Source organism: Poromitra crassiceps (genome assembly GCF_964638095.1).
Source record: "Poromitra crassiceps genome assembly, chromosome: 11".
In the NCBI taxonomy this organism is placed as follows: Eukaryota; Metazoa; Chordata; class Actinopteri; order Beryciformes; family Melamphaidae; genus Poromitra; species Poromitra crassiceps.
The window spans coordinates 52,040,648-52,068,477 of NC_139643.1; the positions used below are offsets into that span (position 1 = coordinate 52,040,648).

At 43.6% G+C, this 27,830-nt stretch overlaps 1 protein-coding gene across 2 annotated transcripts in view; it reads left to right on the forward strand.

Annotated features, from left to right (window-relative positions):
• Positions 1–27,830, forward strand: part of phf14 (PHD finger protein 14) — a 154,743-nt gene that overhangs the window by 17,275 nt on the left and 109,638 nt on the right. For both annotated transcript variants that reach the window (XM_083646224.1, XM_083646225.1), the window contains 5 exons: positions 18,391–18,550; positions 19,407–19,518; positions 20,662–20,799; positions 24,365–24,511; positions 26,593–26,863. In XM_083646224.1, coding sequence (XP_083502350.1) covers positions 18,391–18,550; positions 19,407–19,518; positions 20,662–20,799; positions 24,365–24,511; positions 26,593–26,863 — 828 coding nt within the window. The remainder of the gene's footprint in view (positions 1–18,390; positions 18,551–19,406; positions 19,519–20,661; positions 20,800–24,364; positions 24,512–26,592; positions 26,864–27,830) is intronic.

The window sequence follows — 27,830 nt, forward strand, 5'->3', positions numbered from 1 at the left end:
ATGACCGACATGTTGTTGTTAATGGGCCCTTTCCGATTCTACCACCAATTCTATGACAGCATATTGATTTTGGTGACACTCTTAATGAGCTCTGGACTGTAAACTTAATTATCTCCAGAAATGTGCTCAAGTCATTTACGTTGTCCAAGCTTATTTATTCCAATTCATACTAAGCTGAATAAGTTTCAGAAGACTTTAGACATCACAATACCAACTCAATTGACTCTGAGTACATATGAAATGGAATAATTACATTGTTGTTTTTTAAGTGGGCCCCCTCTGGCTGTAAGGCAGAGGAGGTGCAGCGGCCTGCGACCTGGCTTCAACCGACTGCACGATGTTCCTGCTTGTTGCACATCCCCCCACGATGTTCAAGTATTACATAAGTATTATGTTCAAGTACAAGTCAGCTGTTTGCTGCTGTGTGGGGACCAGAGTGGTGACACACTCAGACACAAGTCAGCTGTTTGCTGCTGTGTGGGGACCAGAGTGGTGACACACTCAGACACAAGTCAGCTGTTTGCTGCTGTGTGGGGACCAGAGTGGTGACACACTCAGACACAAGTCAGCTGTTTGCTGCTGTGTGGGGACCAGAGTGGTGACACACTCAGACACAAGTCAGCTGTTTGCTGCTGTGTGGGGACCAGAGTGGTGACACACTCAGACACAAGTCAGCTGTTTGCTGCTGTGTGGGGACCAGAGTGATGCCACACTCAGACACAAGTCAGCTGTTTGCTGCTGTGTGGGGACCAGAGTGATGCTACACTCAGACACAAGTCAGCTGTTTGCTGCTGTGTGGGGACCAGAGTGATGCCACACTCAGACACAAGTCAGCTGTTTGCTGCTGTGTGGGGACCAGAGTGATGCTACACTCAGACACAAGTCAGCTGTTTGCTGCTGTGTGGGGACCAGAGTGATGCTACACTCAGACACAAGTCAGCTGTTTGCTGCTGCGTGGAGACCAGAGTGATGCTACACTCAGACACAAGTCAGCTGTTTGCACCCAAGAACATCAACAGTTAGTTTGGCTCTAAGACGATTGAGCTGGATACTTTCTGTTCTCCTCCCCATGGCGGGGAGAGAGAGGAGAGATTGCACTGTCTATGCCCCTCGCACGCCCTGTCCATTCATCAGCTGTTATCTATTGAATGTGTCTGGTCTTTCTCTGCTTCTGTAGAGACCTGTACATTCTGTACGAGACCTACTAGGCCTGTGTCTTTCTTCTGTCTTCTGTCTTTCTTCTGGAGCTCAATGGAAACGGGCCACTGGGTCGGCGTTACACCCTACTGTTTGTGAACATGTTTATATGTAACGTTGCTTTCCATGTCCCCCCATGACAGAGTCATCGGGCCTGTGTGAAGTAGAACTAGAGTTATAATATGTAACTATCGTTACCACTGATGGGGAAATTGAACTGAACTAATCTAATTTGGCTCTGAAAAACTTTTCATCCTTCAGAGAAATTTTTTTAGACACTTACTTTTATAACTACCGTAAATTCCGGACTATAAGCCGCGGCTTTTTTCCCGTTTTTTGGCCCCTGCGGCTTATATAACGGTGCGTCTTATCTATGGATTTTTTCAGAAAAAAAAATTTCAAATACAAATAAAATCTCTCTTTTTTAGCACTCTTTCTACCTATAAATCCACTTCTGTTTTAATTTCCTCTGTTGCCCTCTTTTCACCACACCGCGGACACTGTGTGCACTGTCGAAATAAACAAAGGTGTTGTGTTATGTTGTTTTGTTGAAATGTTATGGTAATACGGTAAATGGGAGCTTCCTCAAACAGCCAACAATCCCCTCTGTGCGTGAACCCTTACATATGGTAATTACGGTAAGCAAAGTTCATCAGCCCGGAACACAACACGACTAGCAGTCTGTCTCTCACTTACGATGGGGAAGGTACGAAGAAATTCACACGACGCAGCATTCAAGCTGAAAGCAGTCGAACTAGCACTAAAAGAGGGAAATAGAGCAGCCGCGCGTACTCTGGGCGTAAATGAATCGATGGTGAGACGTTGGAAAAAGCAGCAGGAGGAACTTTCTCAGTGTAAGAAAACTAAAAAGTCCTTCAGAGGCCACAAAAGCAGATGGCCGGAGCTTGAAGATTTCCTTGAGGACTGGGTGTTGACCCAGCGAGCAGACGGCAGAGGCGTTTCCACGGTGCAGATCCGACTGAAGGCAAAAACAGTAGCCACCGAGATGAAAATTGAACATTTCAGAGGTGGGCCATCTTGGTGCTTTCGTTTCATGAGACGAAAGGGACTGTCTGTCCGGGCGCGGACGACTGTGTGCCAACAACTCCCTCCCGACTACCAGGAGAAAATCGCAAACTTCGGCGAATACACACAAAGGAAGATCAAGGATCATTCCATCGAACCGGAGCACATCATAAACATGGATGAAGTGCCCTTGACGTTCGACCTGCCACTCACTCGCACTGTGAACAAAAAAGGTGAATCGTCGATCACGTTAAGAACCACAGGTCACGAGAGAACCAACTTCACTTGTGTTCTAGGCTGCACAGCATCTGGAGCGAAGCTGCCGCCAATGGTGATTTTCAAGCGGATTACGATGCCGAAAGAGAAAATGCCCACTGGTATCGTCGTCAAAGTCAACAAGAAAGGGTGGATGATGGAAAGTGTCATGAAGGAGTGGTTGTCTCAGTGCTACGTCCAGCGCCCTGGAGGATACTTTCACCAAAAGAAAGCGTTGCTCGTCCTGGACAGCATGAGGGCTCATATCACCGATTCGGTCAAAGCAGCCATCAAAAAAACAAACAGCATTCCAGCTGTGATACCTGGGGGCACGACCAAGCATCTCCAGCCACTCGACATCAGTGTCAATCGCGCATTTAAAGTGGCGCTGCGCATCGAGTGGGAGACGTGGATGACGAGCGGGGACAAGTCATTCACAAAAACAGGGCGAATGAGGAAGGCAACTTTCGCACAAGTTTGCCAGTGGGTCCTGACAGCGTGGAGGAGTGTTAAGACATCCACGATCACCAACGGGTTCCGAAAGGCTGGACTGCTGCGTGACGAAGAGGAGGACGCCGCCACATCTGAGGGCCTTCAGAGGCTGTTCGAGTCGGACAGTGACGAAGAGGAGTTCGTTGGTTTTGAGAGCGACAACGAAGGAGAGAGAGGAGTGGTTGACGAAGCCACCCTGAACCTGTTCGTTTCCGACACTGAAGTTGAGGACTTTGCTGGTTTCAGTACGGAGGAAGAAGAGGAAGACGAGGAAGACGAGGATTAGTGACTTTACTTTGACTCTGTTTACAGCCGTTTGCTGCACCTTCATCTAAAAGATGAAGAGAAGGATTACCTGGTTTTGTTGGCAGCACCTTATCCTTTTGAGGATTGTTTTTTGTTTTCCAGTTATTTACTGCACCTTAACCTTTTGAGAATTGTTTTATTGTTTTTACAGCACTTTATCCTTTTGAGGATTGTTTTATTATTATTATTATTTTATTTTTTATAGCTACGGTATTTATTTTGTTGAAATGTGAATAAATGGGAGCTTCTTATAGCCTATAGCCTACCCTACCGTAATGCTTGTTTTGTTGAAAATAAATGGGAGCTTCCCCAAACAGCGATCTCTTTCCCGACATTCCTCTCTGTGCAGAACCCTTTCATATGGTAATTAAACATCAAAACACCCGCGGCTTATAGTCCGGTGCGGCTTATAGAAGAAAAAAATAGTCAATTTTGGTGCTGCGGCTTATAGACCGGTGCGTCTTATAGTCCGGAATTTACGGTACTTAAATCTCTGTAAAGTCTAAATTGAGTATATGGAAAGTAAACCATCACAATGGTTTATTATCATCCTTATGATAATAAACACTGATGGTGTTGCTTTACCACACAATGATAGAGGAAGACAGACAAACACTTATGATAATGAACACTGATGGTGTTGCTTTACCTCACAATGATAGAGGAAGACAGACAAACACTTATGATAATGAACACTGATGGTGTTGCTTTACCACACAATGATAGAGGAAGACAGACAAACACTTATGATAATGAACACTGATGGTGTTGCTTTACCTCACAATGATAGAGGAAGACAGACAAACACTTATGATAATGAACACTGATGGTGTTGCTTTACCACACAATGATAGAGGAAGACAGACAAACACTTATGATAATGAACACTGATGGTGTTGCTTTACCTCACAAGGATAGAGGAAGACAGACAAACACTTATGATAATGAACACTGATGGTGTTGCTTTACCACACAATGATAGAGGAAGACAGACAAACACATGATAATGAACACTGATGGTGTTGCTTTACCTCACAATGATAGAGGAAGACAGACAAACACTTATGATAATGAACACTGATGGTGTTGCTTTACCTCACAATGATAGAGGAAGACAGACAAACACTTATGATAATGAACACTGATGGTGTTGCTTTACCACACAATGATAGAGGAAGACAGACAAACACTTATGATAATGAACACTGATGGTGTTGCTTTACCTCACAAGGATAGAGGAAGACAGACAAACCCTTATGATAATGAACACTGATGGTGTTGCTTTACCTCACAATGATAGAGGAAGACAAACAAAGCCTTATGATAATGAACACTGATGGTGTTGCTTTACCACACAATGATAGAGGAAGACAGACAAACACTTATGATAATGAACACTGATGGTGTTGCTTTACCTCACAAGGATAGAGGAAGACAGACAAACACTTATGATAATGAACACTGATGGTGTTGCTTTACCTCACAATGATAGAGGAAGACAGACAAACACTTATGATAATGAACACTGATGGTGTTGCTTTACCTCACAAGGATAGAGGAAGACAGACAAACACTTATGATAATGAACACTGATGGTGTTGCTTTACCTCACAATGATAGAGGAAGACAGACAAAGCCTTATGATAATGAACACTGATGGTGTTGCTTTACCTCACAATGATAGAGGAAGACAGACAAACCCTTATGATAATGAACACTGATGGTGTTGCTTTACCTCACAATGATAGAGGAAGACAGACAAAGCCTTATGATAATGACCACTGATGGTGTTGCTTTACCTCACAATGATAGAGGAAGACAGACAAACACTTATGATAATGAACACTGATGGTGTTGCTTTACCTCACAATGATAGAGGAAGACAAACAAAGCCTTATGATAATGAACACTGATGGTGTTGCTTTACCACACAATGATAGAGGAAGACAGACAAACACATGATAATGAACACTGATGGTGTTGCTTTACCTCACAATGATAGAGGAAGACAGACAAACACTTATGATAATGAACACTGATGGTGTTGCTTTACCACACAATGATAGAGGAAGACAGACAAACCCTTATGATAATGAACACTGATGGTGTTGCTTTACCACACAATGATAGAGGAAGACAGACAAACCCTTATGATAATGAACACTGATGGTGTTGCTTTACCTCACAATGATAGAGGAAGACAGACAAACACTTATGATAATGAACACTGATGGTGTTGCTTTACCTCACAATGATAGAGGAAGACAGACAAAGCCTTATGATAATGAACACTGATGGTGTTGCTTTACCACACAATGATAGAGGAAGACAGACAAACACATGATAATGAACACTGATGGTGTTGCTTTACCTCACAATGATAGAGGAAGACAGACAAACACATGATAATGAACACTGATGGTGTTGCTTTACCACACAATGATAGAGGAAGACAGACAAACACTTATGATAATGAACACTGATGGTGTTGCTTTACCTCACAATGATAGAGGAAGACAGACAAACACTTATGATAATGAACACTGATGGTGTTGCTTTACCTCACAAGGATAGAGGAAGACAGACAAAGCCTTATGATAATGAACACTGATGGTGTTGCTTTACCACACAATGATAGAGGAAGACAGACAAACACATGATAATGAACACTGATGGTGTTGCTTTACCTCACAATGATAGAGGAAGACAGACAAACACTTATGATAATGAACACTGATGGTGTTGCTTTACCTCACAATGATAGAGGAAGACAGACAAACACATGATAATGAACACTGATGGTGTTGCTTTACCACACAATGATAGAGGAAGACAGACAAACACTTATGATAATGAACACTGATGGTGTTGCTTTACCTCACAAGGATAGAGGAAGACAGACAAACACTTATGATAATGAACACTGATGGTGTTGCTTTACCTCACAATGATAGAGGAAGACAAACAAAGCCTTATGATAATGAACACTGATGGTGTTGCTTTACCACACAATGATAGAGGAAGACAGACAAACACTTATGATAATGAACACTGATGGTGTTGCTTTACCTCACAATGATAGAGGAAGACAGACAAACACTTATGATAATGAACACTGATGGTGTTGCTTTACCTCACAATGATAGAGGAAGACAAACAAAGCCTTATGATAATGAACACTGATGGTGTTGCTTTACCACACAATGATAGAGGAAGACAGACAAACACTTATGATAATGAACACTGATGGTGTTGCTTTACCTCACAATGATAGAGGAAGACAGACAAACACTTATGATAATGAACACTGATGGTGTTGCTTTACCTCACAATGATAGAGGAAGACAGACAAACACTTATGATAATGAACACTGATGGTGTTGCTTTACCTCACAAGGATAGAGGAAGACAGACAAACACTTATGATAATGAACACTGATGGTGTTGCTTTACCTCACAATGATAGAGGAAGACAGACAAACAAAGCCTTATGATAATGAACACTGATGGTGTTGCTTTACCTCACAATGATAGAGGAAGACAGACAAACACATGATAATGAACACTGATGGTGTTGCTTTACCTCACAATGATAGAGGAAGACAGACAAACACTTATGATAATGAACACTGATGGTGTTGCTTTACCTCACAATGATAGAGGAAGACAGACAAACACTTATGATAATGAACACTGATGGTGTTGCTTTACCACACAATGATAGAGGAAGACAGACAAACACATGATAATGAACACTGATGGTGTTGCTTTACCTCACAATGATAGAGGAAGACAGACAAACACTTATGATAATGAACACTGATGGTGTTGCTTTACCACACAATGATAGAGGAAGACAGACAAACCCTTATGATAATGAACACTGATGGTGTTGCTTTACCTCACAATGATAGAGGAAGACAGACAAAGCCTTATGATAATGACCACTGATGGTGTTGCTTTACCTCACAATGATAGAGGAAGACAGACAAACACTTATGATAATGAACACTGATGGTGTTGCTTTACCTCACAATGATAGAGGAAGACAAACAAAGCCTTATGATAATGAACACTGATGGTGTTGCTTTACCACACAATGATAGAGGAAGACAGACAAACACATGATAATGAACACTGATGGTGTTGCTTTACCTCACAATGATAGAGGAAGACAGACAAACACTTATGATAATGAACACTGATGGTGTTGCTTTACCACACAATGATAGAGGAAGACAGACAAACCCTTATGATAATGAACACTGATGGTGTTGCTTTACCACACAATGATAGAGGAAGACAGACAAACCCTTATGATAATGAACACTGATGGTGTTGCTTTACCTCACAATGATAGAGGAAGACAGACAAACACTTATGATAATGAACACTGATGGTGTTGCTTTACCTCACAATGATAGAGGAAGACAGACAAAGCCTTATGATAATGAACACTGATGGTGTTGCTTTACCACACAATGATAGAGGAAGACAGACAAACACATGATAATGAACACTGATGGTGTTGCTTTACCTCACAATGATAGAGGAAGACAGACAAACACATGATAATGAACACTGATGGTGTTGCTTTACCTCACAATGATAGAGGAAGACAGACAAACACTTATGATAATGAACACTGATGGTGTTGCTTTACCTCACAAGGATAGAGGAAGACAGACAAACACTTATGATAATGAACACTGATGGTGTTGCTTTACCTCACAATGATAGAGGAAGACAAACAAAGCCTTATGATAATGAACACTGATGGTGTTGCTTTACCACACAATGATAGAGGAAGACAGACAAACACATGATAATGAACACTGATGGTGTTGCTTTACCTCACAATGATAGAGGAAGACAGACAAACACTTATGATAATGAACACTGATGGTGTTGCTTTACCTCACAATGATAGAGGAAGACAAACAAAGCCTTATGATAATGAACACTGATGGTGTTGCTTTACCACACAATGATAGAGGAAGACAGACAAACACTTATGATAATGAACACTGATGGTGTTGCTTTACCTCACAATGATAGAGGAAGACAGACAAACACTTATGATAATGAACACTGATGGTGTTGCTTTACCTCACAATGATAGAGGAAGACAGACAAACACTTATGATAATGAACACTGATGGTGTTGCTTTACCTCACAATGATAGAGGAAGACAAACAAAGCCTTATGATAATGAACACTGATGGTGTTGCTTTACCACACAATGATAGAGGAAGACAGACAAACACATGATAATGAACACTGATGGTGTTGCTTTACCTCACAATGATAGAGGAAGACAGACAAACACTTATGATAATGAACACTGATGGTGTTGCTTTACCTCACAATGATAGAGGAAGACAGACAAACACATGATAATGAACACTGATGGTGTTGCTTTACCACACAATGATAGAGGAAGACAGACAAACACTTATGATAATGAACACTGATGGTGTTGCTTTACCTCACAAGGATAGAGGAAGACAGACAAACACTTATGATAATGAACACTGATGGTGTTGCTTTACCACACAATGATAGAGGAAGACAGACAAACACTTATGATAATGAACACTGATGGTGTTGCTTTACCTCACAATGATAGAGGAAGACAGACAAACACTTATGATAATGAACACTGATGGTGTTGCTTTACCTCACAATGATAGAGGAAGACAGACAAACACTTATGATAATGAACACTGATGGTGTTGCTTTACCTCACAATGATAGAGGAAGACAGACAAACACTTATGATAATGAACACTGATGGTGTTGCTTTACCTCACAATGATAGAGGAAGACAGACAAACACTTATGATAATGAACACTGATGGTGTTGCTTTACCTCACAATGATAGAGGAAGACAGACAAACACTTATGATAATGAACACTGATGGTGTTGCTTTACCACACAATGATAGAGGAAGACAGACAAACACTTATGATAATGAACACTGATGGTGTTGCTTTACCACACAATGATAGAGGAAGACAGACAAACACTTATGATAATGAACACTGATGGTGTTGCTTTACCTCACAATGATAGAGGAAGACAGACAAACACTTATGATAATGAACACTGATGGTGTTGCTTTACCACACAATGATAGAGGAAGACAGACAAACACTTATGATAATGAACACTGATGGTGTTGCTTTACCTCACAATGATAGAGGAAGACAGACAAACACTTATGATAATGAACACTGATGGTGTTGCTTTACCACACAATGATAGAGGAAGACAAACAAAGCCTTATGATAATGAACACTGATGGTGTTGCTTTACCACACAATGATAGAGGAAGACAGACAAACACTTATGATAATGAACACTGATGGTGTTGCTTTACCTCACAATGATAGAGGAAGACAGACAAACACTTATGATAATGAACACTGATGGTGTTGCTTTACCACACAATGATAGAGGAAGACAAACAAAGCCTTATGATAATGAACACTGATGGTGTTGCTTTACCACACAATGATAGAGGAAGACAGACAAACACTTATGATAATGAACACTGATGGTGTTGCTTTACCTCACAATGATAGAGGAAGACAGACAAACACTTATGATAATGAACACTGATGGTGTTGCTTTACCACACAATGATAGAGGAAGACAGACAAACACTTATGATAATGAACACTGATGGTGTTGCTTTACCTCACAATGATAGAGGAAGACAGACAAACACATGATAATGAACACTGATGGTGTTGCTTTACCTCACAATGATAGAGGAAGACAAACATATGTGAACGTGAAAGGAGTAACCAGTAGGTAACCGTGAAATCGCACAAATTAAGATAAAATGTTGTTTCTTGAAATTATTATTATTATTATTTCATATTACACAGGTTTAGATGTTGAAGAACGCACCCAATATAACAGTTGTAGGATCACTAAATACTTATAATTTGCAAACTGAGCTTGGTCAGGGCAAAACAAGCTTGTTCACCAATTTTCAGGCCAATTTTCTCTGAATGTTGCTTTTAGGAGTAGTTTAGTTTTGACTAAACTACTAAAAACAAGGACAAATGAAAGGAAATAAGTGGATCAAAAGATTGTGCAGGTAGAGACAGGAAACCCTAATGAGGCTTATGCGTGGTCTCTTACCTAAGAAATTAAACCAATATGAACAACAACTTCATCAAAGCATACAAGTACAGAGTACAAACATTCAAATAGCCATAACTTCAGATTTCAATGTATGGCACATGTTTTGAATGATTTGGCATCTTCTATTACTGTCAACACTAGTATTGTTGTATTGTGATAATATGCCATAAAGGTTTATTGAAATCTTGGCGAGAGCAAAAAAAAACAAATCTTAAAAAAAGAAGAAGAAAAAGAAATAGCAAAAAAATGTTTTGCAATTTTTTTTCTGGCCTGGCGGCCCCGCCAGACCTGTAGAATGGTAGGGGAAACACTGCTGTCAGAATAACAGATGGCTCGCTCACTAGTATGAGGAGCTCATCACTTTTCTTTTCATCCAGTGCACAAAAACACCCCCCTTCATTACCTTCATATTACATCATCATGTACTTTTTTTAATTTTATTTAACCTTTATTTAACCAGATAAGACATTTGAGATACAAGATCTCTTTTGCGAATGTGATCTGGCCAAGAAGGCAGCAATTACAAGCCAGGTTACAATCAACATACGGTAAATTACAGTACATATAAAGGAAACATAAAAACAGGGCTATAGAGCTGAAACATTTCAAAAAAGCACGGACAACCAAGTACATCATAAAATACCACATCCAAGGGTAATAAATAACATAGGATCAAGAACGTAAAAACATATGGCCTAAAAACAAAATTAACAGGTCAAAAAGGGCAAAGTAAAACTAGACATTACTGCAGGAGCAGCCTACAGTAAGAACTTCAGATAGAGCATGTTTAAAACTGGACAGAGGAATGGAAGAGACCAGTTTCAAACGGGACTGCAGGTCGTTCCACGACCATGCATGGACCAAAGTAAGAGAGACTCTTTTTTCCAGATTCTGTTCGCATAATTGGCACTTTGAATTTCAACCAGCTATTTGATCTTAAGTTATGGGAGTTGTTTATCGCTACAAACGTAGAGCAGATATATGAGGGTAGTTTGCCCAGGATGGCCTTGTATATGAACATGTACCAATGTCGCATTCTGCGCAGGGCAAGGGAGGACCATCCAACCAGGTCGTACAAGGTCCAATGATGAGTCCTGTAACCTGAGTTTGTGATATATCTCAGAGCGTACACACAGACATGATTTCAAATTCAGAATCAGAATCACTTTTATTGCCACAGTATGCAAGTTACATACGAGGAATTTGTCTTAGTGTCTGTATGCAGCGTTGCGGGCACATCAATATACAGGGATAAGAAGTAGGAAGATAACTAACGGCAATCGCAAGGTTGCAAGTGCAATCAAATAAAATAAAATCGAGTCAATATATACAATATGTACATGAGTGGTGAAGTGATCTGTGGATGATAAATATGAATTTACGTTGGATTTACATGAGATTTACAGACTGAGTTAAATATACATTAAATAGGCAGTGGATTTACATGAATTTACAGTCAGAGTTAGATAAGAGTTTACATTGAATGTACATGAAATTTACAGGCTAAGTTAAATAGGCATTAATGTGCAGGGAGTTTACATCAATTTACCAGTCCCAGTTAAACAGGCATTAAATTAGATACAGTATGAGTTCCAGTTCCATTCTCTGCTTTTGTTGAGAGCATGCAACCCAACCTAGACCTTTTCCACTATTCAAATCTCAATGCATTTCAAAGTACTAGTCTTGATTCAACTGGACCCTGCCCCGTTCTCTTTTCCTGCCCCGTTCTCTTTTCCTGCCCCGTTCTCTTTTCCTGCCCCGTTCTCTTTTCCTGCCCCGTTCTCTTTTCCTGCCCCGTTCTCTTTTCCTGCCCCGTTCTCTTTTCCTGCCCCGTTCTCTTTTCCTGCCCCGTTCTCTTTTCCTGCCCCGTTCTCTTTTCCTGCCCCGTTCTCTTTTCCTGCCAGGCTTCTCTTTTCCTGCCCCGTTCTCTTTTCCTGCCCCGTTCTCTTTTCCTGCCCCGTTCTCTTTTCCTGCCAGGCTTCTCTTTTCCTGCCAGGCTTCTCTTTTCCTGCCAGGCTTCTCTTTTCCTGCCAGGCTTCTCTTTTCCTGCCAGGCTTCTCTTTTCCTGCCAGGCTTCTCTTTTCCTGCCAGGCTTCTCTTTTCCTGCCAGGCTTCTCTTTTCCTGCCCCGTTCTCTTTTCCTGCCCCGTTCTCTTTTCCTGCCAGGCTTCTCTTTTCCTGCCCCGTTCTCTTTTCCTGCCAGGCTTCTCTTTTCCTGCCAGGCTTCTCTTTTCCTGCCAGGCTTCTCTTTTCCTGCCAGGCTTCTCTTTTCCTGCCAGGCTTCTCTTTTCCTGCCCCGTTCTCTTTTCCTGCCCCGTTCTCTTTTCCTGCCAGGCTTCTCTTTTCCTGCCCCGTTCTCTTTTCCTGCCAGGCTTCTCTTTTCCTGCCAGGCTTCTCTTTTCCTGCCAGGCTTCTCTTTTCCTGCCCCGTTCTCTTTTCCTGCCAGGCTTCTCTTTTCCTGCCAGGCTTCTCTTTTCCTGCCCCGTTCTCTTTTCCTGCCCCGTTCTCTTTTCCTGCCCCGTTCTCTTTTCCTGCCAGGCTTCTCTTTTCCTGCCAGGCTTCTCTTTTCCTGCCAGGCTTCTCTTTTCCTGCCCCGTTCTCTTTTCCTGCCCCGTTCTCTTTTCCTGCCCCGTTCTCTTTTCCTGCCCCGTTCTCTTTTCCTGCCCCGTTCTCTTTTCCTGCCAGGCTTCTCTTTTCCTGCCAGGCTTCTCTTTTCCTGCCAGGCTTCTCTTTTCCTGCCCCGTTCTCTTTTCCTGCCCCGTTCTCTTTTCCTGCCCCGTTCTCTTTTCCTGCCCCGTTCTCTTTTCCTGCCAGGCTTCTCTTTTCCTGCCAGGCTTCTCTTTTCCTGCCCCGTTCTCTTTTCCTGCCCCGTTCTCTTTTCCTGCCAGGCTTCTCTTTTCCTGCCAGGCTTCTCTTTTCCTGCCCCGTTCTCTTTTCCTGCCCCGTTCTCTTTTCCTGCCCCGTTCTCTTTTCCTGCCCCGTTCTCTTTTCCTGCCCCGTTCTCTTTTCCTGCCCCGTTCTCTTTTCCTGCCCCGTTCTCTTTTCCTGCCAGGCTTCTCTTTTCCTGCCCCGTTCTCTTTTCCTGCCCCGTTCTCTTTTCCTGCCCCGTTCTCTTTTCCTGCCCCGTTCTCTTTTCCTGCCCCGTTCTCTTTTCCTGCCCCGTTCTCTTTTCCTGCCAGGCTTCTCTTTTCCTGCCCCGTTCTCTTTTCCTGCCAGGCTTCTCTTTTCCTGCCCCGTTCTCTTTTCCTGCCAGGCTTCTCTTTTCCTGCCCCGTTCTCTTTTCCTGCCAGGCTTCTCTTTTCCTGCCCCGTTCTCTTTTCCTGCCCCGTTCTCTTTTCCTGCCCCGTTCTCTTTTCCTGCCCCGTTCTCTTTTCCTGCCCCGTTCTCTTTTCCTGCCAGGCTTCTCTTTTCCTGCCAGGCTTCTCTTTTCCTGCCAGGCTTCTCTTTTCCTGCCAGGCTTCTCTTTTCCTGCCCCGTTCTCTTTTCCTGCCCCGTTCTCTTTTCCTGCCCCGTTCTCTTTTCCTGCCAGGCTTCTCTTTTCCTGCCAGGCTTCTCTTTTCCTGCCAGGCTTCTCTTTTCCTGCCAGGCTTCTCTTTTCCTGCCCCGTTCTCTTTTCCTGCCAGGCTTCTCTTTTCCTGCCCCGTTCTCTTTTCCTGCCCCGTTCTCTTTTCCTGCCCCGTTCTCTTTTCCTGCCCCGTTCTCTTTTCCTGCCCCGTTCTCTTTTCCTGCCAGGCTTCTCTTTTCCTGCCAGGCTTCTCTTTTCCTGCCAGGCTTCTCTTTTCCTGCCAGGCTTCTCTTTTCCTGCCCCGTTCTCTTTTCCTGCCCCGTTCTCTTTTCCTGCCCCGTTCTCTTTTCCTGCCAGGCTTCTCTTTTCCTGCCAGGCTTCTCTTTTCCTGCCAGGCTTCTCTTTTCCTGCCAGGCTTCTCTTTTCCTGCCCCGTTCTCTTTTCCTGCCCCGTTCTCTTTTCCTGCCCCGTTCTCTTTTCCTGCCCCGTTCTCTTTTCCTGCCCCGTTCTCTTTTCCTGCCCCGTTCTCTTTTCCTGCCCCGTTCTCTTTTCCTGCCCCGTTCTCTTTTCCTGCCCCGTTCTCTTTTCCTGCCCCGTTCTCTTTTCCTGCCAGGCTTCTCTTTTCCTGCCCCGTTCTCTTTTCCTGCCCCGTTCTCTTTTCCTGCCCCGTTCTCTTTTCCTGCCCCGTTCTCTTTTCCTGCCCCGTTCTCTTTTCCTGCCCCGTTCTCTTTTCCTGCCAGGCTTCTCTTTTCCTGCCCCGTTCTCTTTTCCTGCCCCGTTCTCTTTTCCTGCCCCGTTCTCTTTTCCTGCCCCGTTCTCTTTTCCTGCCCCGTTCTCTTTTCCTGCCAGGCTTCTCTTTTCCTGCCCCGTTCTCTTTTCCTGCCCCGTTCTCTTTTCCTGCCAGGCTTCTCTTTTCCTGCCCCGTTCTCTTTTCCTGCCCCGTTCTCTTTTCCTGCCCCGTTCTCTTTTCCTGCCCCGTTCTCTTTTCCTGCCCCGTTCTCTTTTCCTGCCCCGTTCTCTTTTCCTGCCCCGTTCTCTTTTCCTGCCCCGTTCTCTTTTCCTGCCAGGCTTCCTGCCCCGTTCTCTTTTCCTGCCCCGTTCTCTTTTCCTGCCCCGTTCTCTTTTCCTGCCCCGTTCTCTTTTCCTGCCCCGTTCTCTTTTCCTGCCCCGTTCTCTTTTCCTGCCCCGTTCTCTTTTCCTGCCCCGTTCTCTTTTCCTGCCAGGCTTGTCATTTCTGACAAGGATCATCTTTGCTCCTGGGATTATGAAGCTATATCCTGTAGTCATCACTTTTCCTCAGCTTAGCTCATATTAGCCAGCCACCCGCGGCTTAGCGCTCTGAGCTTTGTATCTCGGTTCAAAAGGAACATCGGAGATTTGTGCAGCGGTTCAGCCGTAAGTCGGTTAACCAGCGTGGTGGTCGTTCAGAAGCCCAGTGCCATGGTTCACAGCCCAATCAGTATTAAGTGCCCGACTGTTGCCAGAGCTATTTCAGTAATACCTTTCTTGAAGAAAATAAACGTGGAGTGGAGCTATATTGCAGCAAGCGGGGCTTAGCCTCCTGCCCTTGCCACATGCTGTGGAGGAAAATGGATTTAAAAATGTGAGGCAGTTTTGTTCAAATCTCGTGTGGGTAGCTTCTCCCCATGTGAAGGTCAGCACATAGCTCCAGCTGTGCCTTAATGGGCACAGATGCAGGTAATCAGCAGCTTGAATGGTTGATTGGTGTACGAGCAGGTCATTGATTGGTTGATTGGTGTACGAGCTCCTGGCTTTGAGTTGTTCTCAAAAAGAAATCAGAAGCCTGTGAAGACTGACAAGATATAGCCCCGCCCCCCGGCCTCTGAGGAGTAGGGTTCAAAATTTGCAATGCACCCTGCCACCCGGCGAGCGCTCTCTCAATCAGAAAAGGACGCGCACGCACACACACGCACACACACACACACACACACACACACACAAGCACGCACACACATACACACACACACACACGCACACACACGCACACACACACACAAGCACGCACACACATACACACACACACACACACACACGCACACACACACACACACATACACAAGCACGCACACACATACACACACACACACACACACACGCACACACACACACACATACACAAGCACGCACACACATACACACACACACACACACACACACACACACATACACACACACACACACGCACACACACACACACATACACAAGCACGCACACACATGCACACACACACACACACACACACACACACACCAAACAAAGTGCGGAGCTGAATAAACAGCTGGCTCTGAACCCAGTGTTTGCGTTCCACGGGCCGGCTGACTCTCCAGTGTGCCACAGAGTGACAAGCATGCAGAGTGTTGAGCTTTTCATTTGTGAGTCTCTCTCCGTGCTCCAAAAGCCCAAAGGAGGCTTGACTGAATTAGGAGTTGGTGTGTTTGTTATCTCCCTGATTGCAGCCCTCATTGGTAGCGAGGATCACGTTTTCTTGGTGTAATAGCTGGCGTAGAAACCACACCGGCCCAGTAATTGTTTCGGCAACCTCGGAAAATTAACCAGACGGCATTAAAATGCTTTCTTGCTGCCGCTGCTTCTCGCTTCTCTGAGGGCACATTTTTATAAAATGTTCAATTTGACGTGCGGCGACGTCGTCGTAGAGTGACGGCTTTAGACAAGAAACATATTGCTTCTTTTGTTCTAACCTTCTCTGCTCTCTAATTGGATCCCAGATAGACATAATAGCAGAGCACATGTTTAGATCAATTGTATGTGTACACACACACACACACACACACACACACACACACACACACACACACACACACACACACACACATACATACACACACACACACACACACACACACACACACACCATGCAACAATATCGCCATGCTAGTGTTTATTGGATGATTTGAGTTTGCTGATTACGGGACATATACCTGATTACGGGACATATACTGATGCGTCATTGGCTGCTGATTGGTTGCCGCCAGCTTTTTCGCATCACCGAACAAGAAAACAAGGCGATCGTGTTGAATATCGGCCGACATTTCTCTGCTCATAGAAAATGAATGGGCTTTCTTCTCTAACTTGTTTCTTTGGTTGCATAAGTTGTAAATGCACCTTGAGGGATAGATAACACACTTATATTGCAGCTGTTGGAGACAAATACGCGCAATGATCTGGTCACATTCAGTGCTGGCAGCCAGCAGGATGGAACTACTTTTGATGCAGCTGTAACTCGTGATTGTGGCAACACTGTATATAGTGGAAAAATACAACGCACACATATTTTAAATGATGGATTATGTTAGTCAAGGAGCAGGTATGTCCTTGTGACCTGTTTTAATCTCCTGGCACGCCTCCTGTAGGAGGCAGGGCACGCCTCCTGTAGGAGGCAGGGCACGCCTCCTGGCACGCCTCCTGTAGGAGGCAGGGCACGCCTCCTGTAGGAGGCAGGGCACGCCTCCTGGCACGCCTCCTGTAGGAGGCAGGGCACGCCTCCTGTAGGAGGCAGGGCACGCCTCCTGGCACGCCTCCTGTAGGAGGCAGGGCACGCCTCCTGGCACGCCTCCCTCTGGGAGGCAGGGCACGCCTCCTGTAGGAGGCAGGGCACGCCTCCTGTAGGAGGCAGGGCACGCCTCCTGTAGGAGGCAGGGCACGCCTCCTGGCACGCCTCCTGTAGGAGGCAGGGCACGCCTCCTGTAGGAGGCAGGGCACGCCTCCTGTAGGAGGCAGGGCACGCCTCCTGTAGGAGGCAGGGCACGCCTCCTGTAGGAGGCAGGACACGCCTCCTGTAGGAGGCAGGGCACGCCTCCTGTAGGAGGCAGGGCACGCCTCCTGGCACGCCTCCTGTAGGAGGCAGGGCACGCCTCCTGTAGGAGGCAGGGCACGCCTCCTGGCACGCCTCCTGTAGGAGGCAGGGCACGCCTCCTGTAGGAGGCAGGGCACGCCTCCTGTAGGAGGCAGGACACGCCTCCTGTAGAACAGACAGTAGGAGCTTCTGACCCTGGCAAATACATCATCACGGTTACACCTGGCTTTTCATGGGTAATGGTAATAGTGCAAAAAACTAAAATAACACTGGTGTTATTCTCTTCATAATTCAACGACTAAATCAGTTTTGACAATTGTTAAAGGTTAACCAATCACCTCAAGCATGGTGTTGTTTTTATGCTCCCATTTTTGTAGGCTTAGTGAATCTTACTCCGTTGTTACTATGCTTTCAAACCAGCTTCTCTAGCCACTGAAAGGTATGAAACAGTTCAAATCTTGAGACTATTGCTTCTGCTTCGAGGACAGTAGTGACTGTTTGGACTGATGCTAATGCTACCGCAAGCTATTTCGACGTGGACAATAGAACAAGTGATTTACAATGAGTTATAATGGATATCGCTGTAACAACAGTCATATTCTGTGTTTTCCAGGCTGCTACGGTGTGGATGGCGAGAGCGACTCGATCATGAGCTCTGCCTCGGAGAACTCGACGGAGCCGTGGTTCTGCGACGCCTGCAAGAACGGAGTGACTCCCAGCTGCGAGCTCTGCCCCAACCAGGATGGCATCTTCAAAGAGACGGATGCCGGGAGGTTTGGACACAATACTCACATTAACCCAGGCGGAGAGCTCCCCCTTTACGAGAGGCAGAGAGCGGAAAGACTTCGGAAACAAATAAAACTATTGACCTTCCCTGGTCAAAACGCCACAGGCAGCCAGAAAAGCTATCTAAATTGTGCATACACTCATTATTGGAGAGAGAGAAAGAGGTTGGATTAAGGAGGGGGGGACAGAGAGAGAGAGAGAGAAGAGTGGAGGAATGAGAGAGAGAGAGAAGAAGAGAGAGAAGAAGAGAGAGAGAGAGATAGAGGAAGAAAGGGAGTGAGAGAAAAGAGTGTGTTATGTGAAGCGTGGAGACTTCAGCCACGTTATCGCTGATAGTGCTCCTCAGCTAGGCTGCACCCAAATTTACTCCTTCAGTAGAGCATGAAAAACACAGCAAATTAAACTGTGAAGCGCTTGCTTGCTGGAGATGGATATCTTTATATTGGACTTCGGATTCTCTTCCCTAAAGTCCGCATTTGAAATTGTGTCACACCAAACTGTAGCCAGAGTTTGGGGGCCTACATAAATCAATGAATCCTTTTTCTTTTTGAAGTGTGCGAGCGACTCGCTGCAGCCAATTTCACCGCGGCAACTTTCTCATTGCCTGGAGTCATTGACCTCACTTAGGCCGAACGTGGGGGAGCTAAGCACAGTCATAGATTTAGATCAATCTGATTGCAGTGTTAATTAAAAGCATGCAGACATTAGTTTTACATGCTGTTACTATTCGTCTTGAAATCTTTTACTTTTTGAATTGTATTCTAATGTGTTTTTTAGGAGTGTGTTCTATTTTCAACAATTTGATAATAAATAATTTTTTGTTTTTCTCCTCAATGTTCTCAGATGGGTGCATGTGGTTTGTGCCCTTTACGTCCCTGGTGTCGCGTTTGGAGACATCGATAAATTGCGACCAGTGACTCTCACAGAGATGAATTATTCAAAATATGGAGCCAAGGCAAGTAGTCCTTCATGTTGATGTAATACAAGGCAAGTAGTCCTTCATGTTGATGTAATACAAGGCAAGTAGTCCTTCATGTTGATGTAATACAGTATATATATACAGTATATATATACATACATGTACATGTAATATAACAACATGTACATGCCATTATATTACATGTACATCTCATATTACATGTACATGTAATATAACGACGTGCATGTAATATAATGACATGTACATGTCATATAATGACATGTACATGTAATATAATGACATGTACATGTCATGATATAATGACATGTATCTGTAATGACCTGTATCTTTGAGTCTTAAAATCCTGCCTCATTTCACTTCGTGCACGTATCCAAGTGTATTGATAGCATATTGATGATGCATTGTTGCCTAGTTACCGTCCATTCCTGTACATTATGTCCAGCTAAACTAGGTCACACGCATAGGTATTTTAGCTTGGACATAATTAAGGAATATTTAAGCTGAAACTAAACTTTTTCTTCGAAGGGAATAACTTCAAATGAGCGTAAGCACTTCAAAGGTCCTCCTAGTCTTTTTAAGAAATTAATTCATTTAATTTTGATAAGTGATCTCTTGCTTATATGTTCAGCGCAGCTGTGAGTGTCTGTAGCAGCAGAGAGAGCATCAGGATCAGGATCAGGATATACTTTATTGTCCCCGAGAGGAAATTTGTCTTGGACAACAGTGCTACATACAGCTGCATCATAAAAAAGAAGACAACACAAAATGACAAAATAACATAACAGGAACAACAACAAAGGTCTACACATTTTTTTCGTGAAGAAATGCTCCTTACATATGAAGTGCATGGAATTATATTGCAAACTGACCCGTCAAAGGAAAAAGACCCATATAATAAAGAATTGCACTGAGGATAAAAAGATGACATGTGCAAAGAAATGGGCGGGAGACTAGATAAAGTGATCTATGCTACTGTGCAAAAGTGGCTTACAAATTAAAACAAATGGTGATAAAAGCAACTTATAAGCATGAGTAACTTATGAGCATGAGCTCATAAGTTACATCATTTTATTTTTACAAAAAAAAAAAAGCGTCCTGTATGACCACAACAAATATAGGAACAAATGTTGACTTGCTGTGTCTTTTGTCTTTGTGTAGGAGTGCAGTTTCTGTGAGGACGCCCGCTTCGCCAGGACCGGTGTTTGCATCAGCTGCGACGCCGGGATGTGTCGCTCCTACTTCCATGTGACCTGTGCACAGAGGGAGGGGCTTCTCTCTGAGGCTGCAGCCGAGGAGGTGAGAGAACTCTCTTCCAATATTCCTCCTTCCCTGAACTGAGCCTTCAGCTGATAGGGGGGTTATGCCTCCACCAGCGTATGTCTGTACGTCACATTCTCGTTAACGCAATATCTCATGAACGCCTTGAGCTAATCTCTTCAAATTTGGCACAAACGTCCACTTGGACTCAAGGATGAACTGATTACAGTTTGGTGGTCAAAGGTCAAGATCACTATGACCTCACAAAAGATGGGGGGGGAGGGCTCAAGAATTCATACGCTAAATATAGCAAAATTTTACACACATGTCTAAAAGGATAAAATGTTGAAGTGATGACATTTTATATCTAAAAGTTCAAAGGTCAACTTCACAATGTTTTGCTTACCACTGTAGCTGAGAAAACGTTTCTCACTGGAAATTATTCACTGGCTAACAGGGCTAACAAGTAGGCTAACAGGGGCTTGAACCTTGCTCAGATCCGCAAACTAACATTATGTTGGCCGTTAATGTCCCACTAACTATTGATAATGTCGATGACAGTTTCTGGGCCGAGAAATAATACCTAAAATTGATATCCATAGTAGCAATCATGAAGTTAGCGAACACTATTTAACTGAGCCTCCTAACACCGGATACCAGTACTTTTATTTTGACTTTCAGCAACTGACTTTCTGTCTCTCTGTGAGCGTACCTTGAAATGTGGGCGTACCCTGAAATGGTTGCGTGACTTCCATTTTTAAATTAAAAATTAAAAAAATTGTATTTTAATTTTTAATTTGCTTTTCAATGTTAATTTTGCATTTGGGAATGGCCAAAATGAAAAATGGGCTCAGACTTGTTTGTTGTTCGATTGTTTTTGTGTTTTTCGATTCTCTTTGAAAATTGATTTTCAGCTTCAATTTTGATTTTGGACCATTTTCCATGTCTCAATTAGAAAGGAAAAAATGAATTATACTTTAGTACCCCGATCGTACAGGTCATAGGACATGTTTAGTGGATGCTTTTTATGCCTCCGCCGGCGATAGCCAGGCCGGAGGCATTATGGATCCGGGTTGTCCGTCCGTACGTACGGCCGTCCGTCCGTACGGCCGGCCGTCCGTCCGTACGATGTTTGTTAACGCGATATCTGAGGAACGCCTGGACGGAATTTCATCAAATTTGCCTCAAACATTGACTTAGACTCAAGGATGATCTGATTAGATTTTGGTGGTCAAAAGTCAAATGTCAAGGTCACTGTGACCTCTTGAACGCCATTTTCAAGCTTGTTAATGCGATATCTCAGGAATGCCTTGACGGAATTTAATCAAACTTGTCTCAAACATCGACTTGTACTCAAGGATGAACTGATTAGATTTTGGTGGTCAAAGGTCAAAGGTCAAGGTCACTGTGACCTCTCAAACGCCATTTTCCAGCTTGTTAACGCCATATCTCATGAATACCTTGACGGAATTTCATCAAATTTGCCTCAAACATCTACTTCGACTCAAGGATCAACTGATTAGATTTTGGTGGTCAAAAGTCAAAGGTCAAGGTCACTGTGACCTCTCAAACGCCATTTTCAAGCTTGTTAACGTGATATCTCAGGAATGCGTTGACGGAATTTGATCAAACTTGTCTCAAACATCGACTTGGACTCAAGGATGAACTGATTACATTTTGCTGGTCAAAGGTCAAGGTCACTGTGACCTCTCAAACGCCATTTTCCAGCTTGTTAACGCGATATCTCACAAATGCCTTGACGGAGTTTCATCAAATTTGCCTCAAACATCGCCTTACACTCAAGGATGATCTGATTAGATTTTGGTGGTCAAAGGTCAAGGTGAGCTCTCGAACGCCATTTTCAAGCTTGTTAACGCGATATCTCAGGAATGCCTTGACGGAATTTAATCAAACTTGTCTCAAACATCGACTTGGACTCAAGGATGAACTGATTACATTTTGGTGGTCAAAGTTCAAGGTCACTGTGACCTCACACACCCAATTTCCAAGCTCTGTAACGCAACATCACAGGAGCGCCTTGACGGAATCTCTTCCAATTTGCCTCAAATGGTGATTTGGACTCCAAAATGAACTAATGGCGGAGGCATAAGTCCGCGTTGCGGTCGTTCTAGTTTATGATTTAAATCCAGGTAAATGAGTTAACAGAATCACAAGCTAAGTGGTTTTGATATTGATATAACGTTTTTTTTTTTTTTACACTTGGACTCCTTGAACAAAACGCATTGTGTATTCAGGAGCACTGAGCAGTCTGCAGTGTGGATCATGTATGCACCATGCATCACTTATTTCTGCACGGTATAAGCATCCAGAAAAGTGCTACCCGCTGCAAACCACTTAATCCAGTCATGTGTGCAAAGGGCCCTGCCAACAGGTGAAAGTGCTGATAGCATCCACTGAAACAGCCTAAGCCTAACTGATTCCAGGAAGCCAGCAGCGGGGAAATGCCTCTTGCCTTTTTTGTGTATTTCTCTTCCTCTGACAGTGAGAAATGGACAGGAATAGAGAGTGTAATAGCAGGAATAGAGAGTGTAATAGCAGGAATAGAGAGTGTAATAGCTGTAATAGCAGGAATAGAGAGTGTAATAGCAGGAATAGAGAGTGTAATAGCAGGAATAGAGAGTGTAATAGCAGGAATAGAGAGTGTAATAGCAGGAATAGAGAGTGTAATAGCAGGAATAGAGAGTGTAATAGCAGGAATAGAGAGTGTAATAGCAGGAATAGAGAGTGTAATAGCAGGAATAAAGAGTGTAATAGCAGGAATAGAGAGTGTCATAGCAGGAATAGAGAGTGTCATAGCAGGAATAGAGAGTGTCATAGCAGGAATAGAGAGTGTAATAGCAGGAATAGAGAGTGTAATAGCAGGAATAGAGAGTGTAATAGCAGGAATAAAGAGTGTAATAGCAGGAATAGAGAGTGTCATAGCAGGAATAGAGTGTGTCATAGCAGGAATAGAGAGTGTCATAGCAGGAATAGAGTGTCATAGCAGGAATAGAGCGTGTCATAGCAGGAATAGAGCGTGTCATAGCAGGAAGAGAGCGTGTAATAGCAGGAATAGAGAGTGAATAGCAGGAATAGAGAGTGTAATAGCAGGAATAGAGAGTGTAATAGCAGGAATAGAGTAATAGCAGGAATAGAGAGTGTCATAGCAGGAATAGAGAGTGTAATAGCAGGAATAGAGAGTGAATAGAGAGTGTAACAGCAGGAATAGAGTGTAATAGTAGGAATAGAGTGTGTAATAGCAGGAATAGAGTAATAGCAGGAATAGAGAGTGAATAGCAGGAATAGAGTAATAGCAGGAATAGAGAGTGTCATAGCAGGAATAGAGTAATAGCAGGAATAGAGAGTGTAATAGCAGGAATAGAGAGTGTAATAGCAGGAATAGAGAGTGTAATAGCAGGAATAGAGAGTGTAATAGCAGGAATAGAGAGTGTAATAGGCCAGTGTTAGTCAAAAGTATCAAAACATACCATAATGTCCCCTTTGTTGTTTACTGCTTACAGTACCTAACAACGTGTGTGTGTGTGTGTGTGTGTGTGTGTGTGTGTGTGTGTGTGTGTGTGTGTGTGTGTGTGTGTGTCCTCAGGATATTGCAGACCCGTTCTTTGCTTACTGTAAACAGCATGCAGACCGCTTCGACAGGAAGTGGAAGAGGAAGAACTACCTGGCCCTGCAGTCGTACTGTAAAGCTTCCCTGCAGGAGAGAGAGAAACAGCTGGCTCCTGAAGCTCAGGTGAGCCACGCCCACATTCACTCATTCATCCTGAAGCTCAGGTGAGCCACGCCCACATTCACTCATTCATCCTGAAGCTCAGGTGAGCCACGCCCACATTCACTCATTCATCCTGAAGCTCAGGTGAGCCACGCCCACATTCACTCATTCATCCTGAAGCTCAGGTGAGCCACGCCCACATTCACTCATTCATCCTCTGTCATGTCACACTGGCTCCTGAAGCTCAGGTGAGCCACGCCCACATTCACTCATTCATCCTGAAGCTCAGGTGAGCCACGCCCACATTCACTCATTCATCCTCTGTCATGTCACACTGGCTCCTGAAGCTCAGGTGAGCCACGCCCACATTCACTCATTCATCCTGAAGCTCAGGTGAGCCACGCCCACATTCACTCATTCATCCTCTGTCATGTCACACTGGCTCCTGAAGCTCAGGTGAGCCACGCCCACATTCACTCATTCATCCTGAAGCTCAGGTGAGCCACGCCCACATTCACTCATTCATCCTCTGTCATGTCACACTGGCTCCTGAAGCTCAGGTGAGCCACGCCCACATTCACTCATTCATCCTCTGTCATGTCACACTGGCTCCTGAAGCTCAGGTGAGCCACGCCCACATTCACTCATTCATCCTCTGTCATGTCACACTGGCTCCTGAAGCTCAGGTGAGCCACGCCCACGTTCACTCATTCATCCTCTGTCATGTCACACTGGCTCCTGAAGCTCAGGTGAGCCACGTTCACTCATTCATCCTCTGTCATGTCACACTGGAGCAGTGGTGGAACTGGAAAGTCACCAAGTGCATCATGTACTCAGGTACTATTACTACTTTTAAGTACACTACATGTACTCGGCTACTATACTTAAAGGGGAAAACATACTTGTGTGAGAGCCTTGACTTGGAGCCTTGCCGGCGGCAGCTAGACCCATATGCTCAAATGTCAGCTTGACAAGGGGTCGCAGGGGAGTAGGGCTGGGTATCGCCAAGAACCTCACGATGCGATATGTATCACGATACATGGGTCACAATACGATTGTATCACGATACATTGCGATATAATACATATTGCGATGTATTGCAATACTCTTCATAATTTACTGAAAATTAAAAAAATAGAGCTGAAAATACAACTCGCTGTGTACCACCCAGGTAGTGTAATAATATGTACATCACTTTATATTGATAACTTGGTGGACAAATTGAGTCAAAACTACAGAGTGTTGAGTGTCTTACTGAAATAAAAAAGTATTCTTATTGTGTCACTGAACACACTGCTGTGCAAAAAATTTATATGGCGATATACCACGATATTGTTCTGAAATATCGATACAGTATTGCGGAAAAAAATATTGCGATATATTGCCGTATCGATTTTATTGTACAGCCCTACAGGGGAGTCCCCAGCAAAATGGGTAAATTGTGTGATTTCACTAGGATTGCGCCTCAGTCAACGCGGAAGTAGCGTTAGTTCCTCCATCTTAGTTCCAGCTATGTACCGTATTTGCTTCCAAAATGACCATTCCTCATAATTCTGGATTATTATTTCATAGCGTGGTGAGTACACTGAATGGAATTCATGGAATTAAAAAATCTCATTTTCCAGGCCTGGAAAAGTCATGCAATTACTCTAGGAAAATCTTTGAAAGTTTTGGAAAAAGTATTGGAATTTTGTTATGTGTAAATGACATTGTTACAATAATCTTCCGTGGATAACCTTCCATGTAATGTAACATAACGGCAAAGTTATTTTCTGTAGCTGTTGACGTGACGTAGCTCTAATATGTGTCAATTTGAGTGCTTCTTGTAATTTAAATTAATATTTTTTATGGAAAATTCATGTTTTCTTTCAATAGCTTCCATGTAATGTGACGCAGTGACTCTAAAGCACTAAAATCCAATTAAGAGGTGTGTCCTATTTGTCCAGTGTAGTAGTAATTTCTGGTACTGATTAAGAGTCACCGCCTCACATTATATGGAAATTCTATTATGGATCCATGAAAAGTCCTGAAAAAGTTTTGAAACGTCCTCCATGAAAATGTGTGGGAACCCTGATATAACGGTATGCGTCTCCTCCCTGCAGGCGAGGATCAGCACGCGGTTGCAGCAGTACCGCGCCCGGGCGGAGCTGTGGCGTAACACGCGGCCTCAGGCCTGGGTGCCCCGCGAGAAGCTGCCCCGCCCCCTCACCTCCTCGGCCTCGGCCATCAGGAAGCTGATGAGGAAGGCGGAGCTTATGGGCATCAGCACCGACATCTTCCCCGTGGACACCTCCGACACCAACGCCAGCATGGACGGACGCCGCAAGCACAAGCAGCCCGCCCTCACGGCCGACTTTGTCAACTACTACCTGGGTGAGGAAGCCATATCTAATCATGTGCTTTGATTCAAAATAAACTCAAGTCATGTTTTAAGATGTATATAAAAATAGTCTATAAAATACTCTACTTTATATAATAATTTGTGTCTGATGGTTTTTCCTCTCCCCCTTGAAACAAGTGTGTGTGTGTGTGTGTGTGTGTGTGTGTGTGTGTGTGTGTGTGTGTGTGTGTGTGTGTGTGTGCAAAGGAACCAGGGAAAGAGGTTTTTAAAAGCCTGTGGGCTATTTTGTAGCTTTAGTTTCTCTCTTGTATTTATTTTCTACTTGAGATATCTGATGTTTATTTCCTCCTGATCTCTTTCAGTCGTGTATATCAGAGCAGTGTTGTTGAAACATCTCCTTCTGCTGATTCATATAAAAAGCTTTACATTGACAACCTGGGAAAAACAAATATGAAGAACTTACAGATATACATGAAGAACTTACAGATATACATGAAGAACTTACAGATATACATGAAGAACTTACAGATATACATGAAGAACTTACAGATATACATGAAGAACTTACAGATATACATGAAGAACTTACAGATATACATGAAGAACTTACAGATATACATGAAGAACTTACAGATATACAGCCACGACTTTTGAGAGAGAGAGAGAGTGAAGAAAAAAGAAGAGACAAGATAGTGAATAGAGTAGTGCTGCACGATTTGGGGGAAAGGTGCGATTAGCGATTAGGGTGGACAATATTGCGATTGCGATTGAGGTATCTAGGGATGTGCCGGCATGAGTTTTTGACGGTATGATAACCTTGGACAAAAATACCACGGTTTCACATATCACAGACTAAAATACATGAAATATGTTACAATTAAAAATATATTAAAACTAAAAAAATAAAACAATTTGAAATAAAATTATCTTTACAAAAAAATAAAACATTTTGAGACATTTGCCTGTCCCAAACATGTAAAAAAGAAACACCAGACAAAT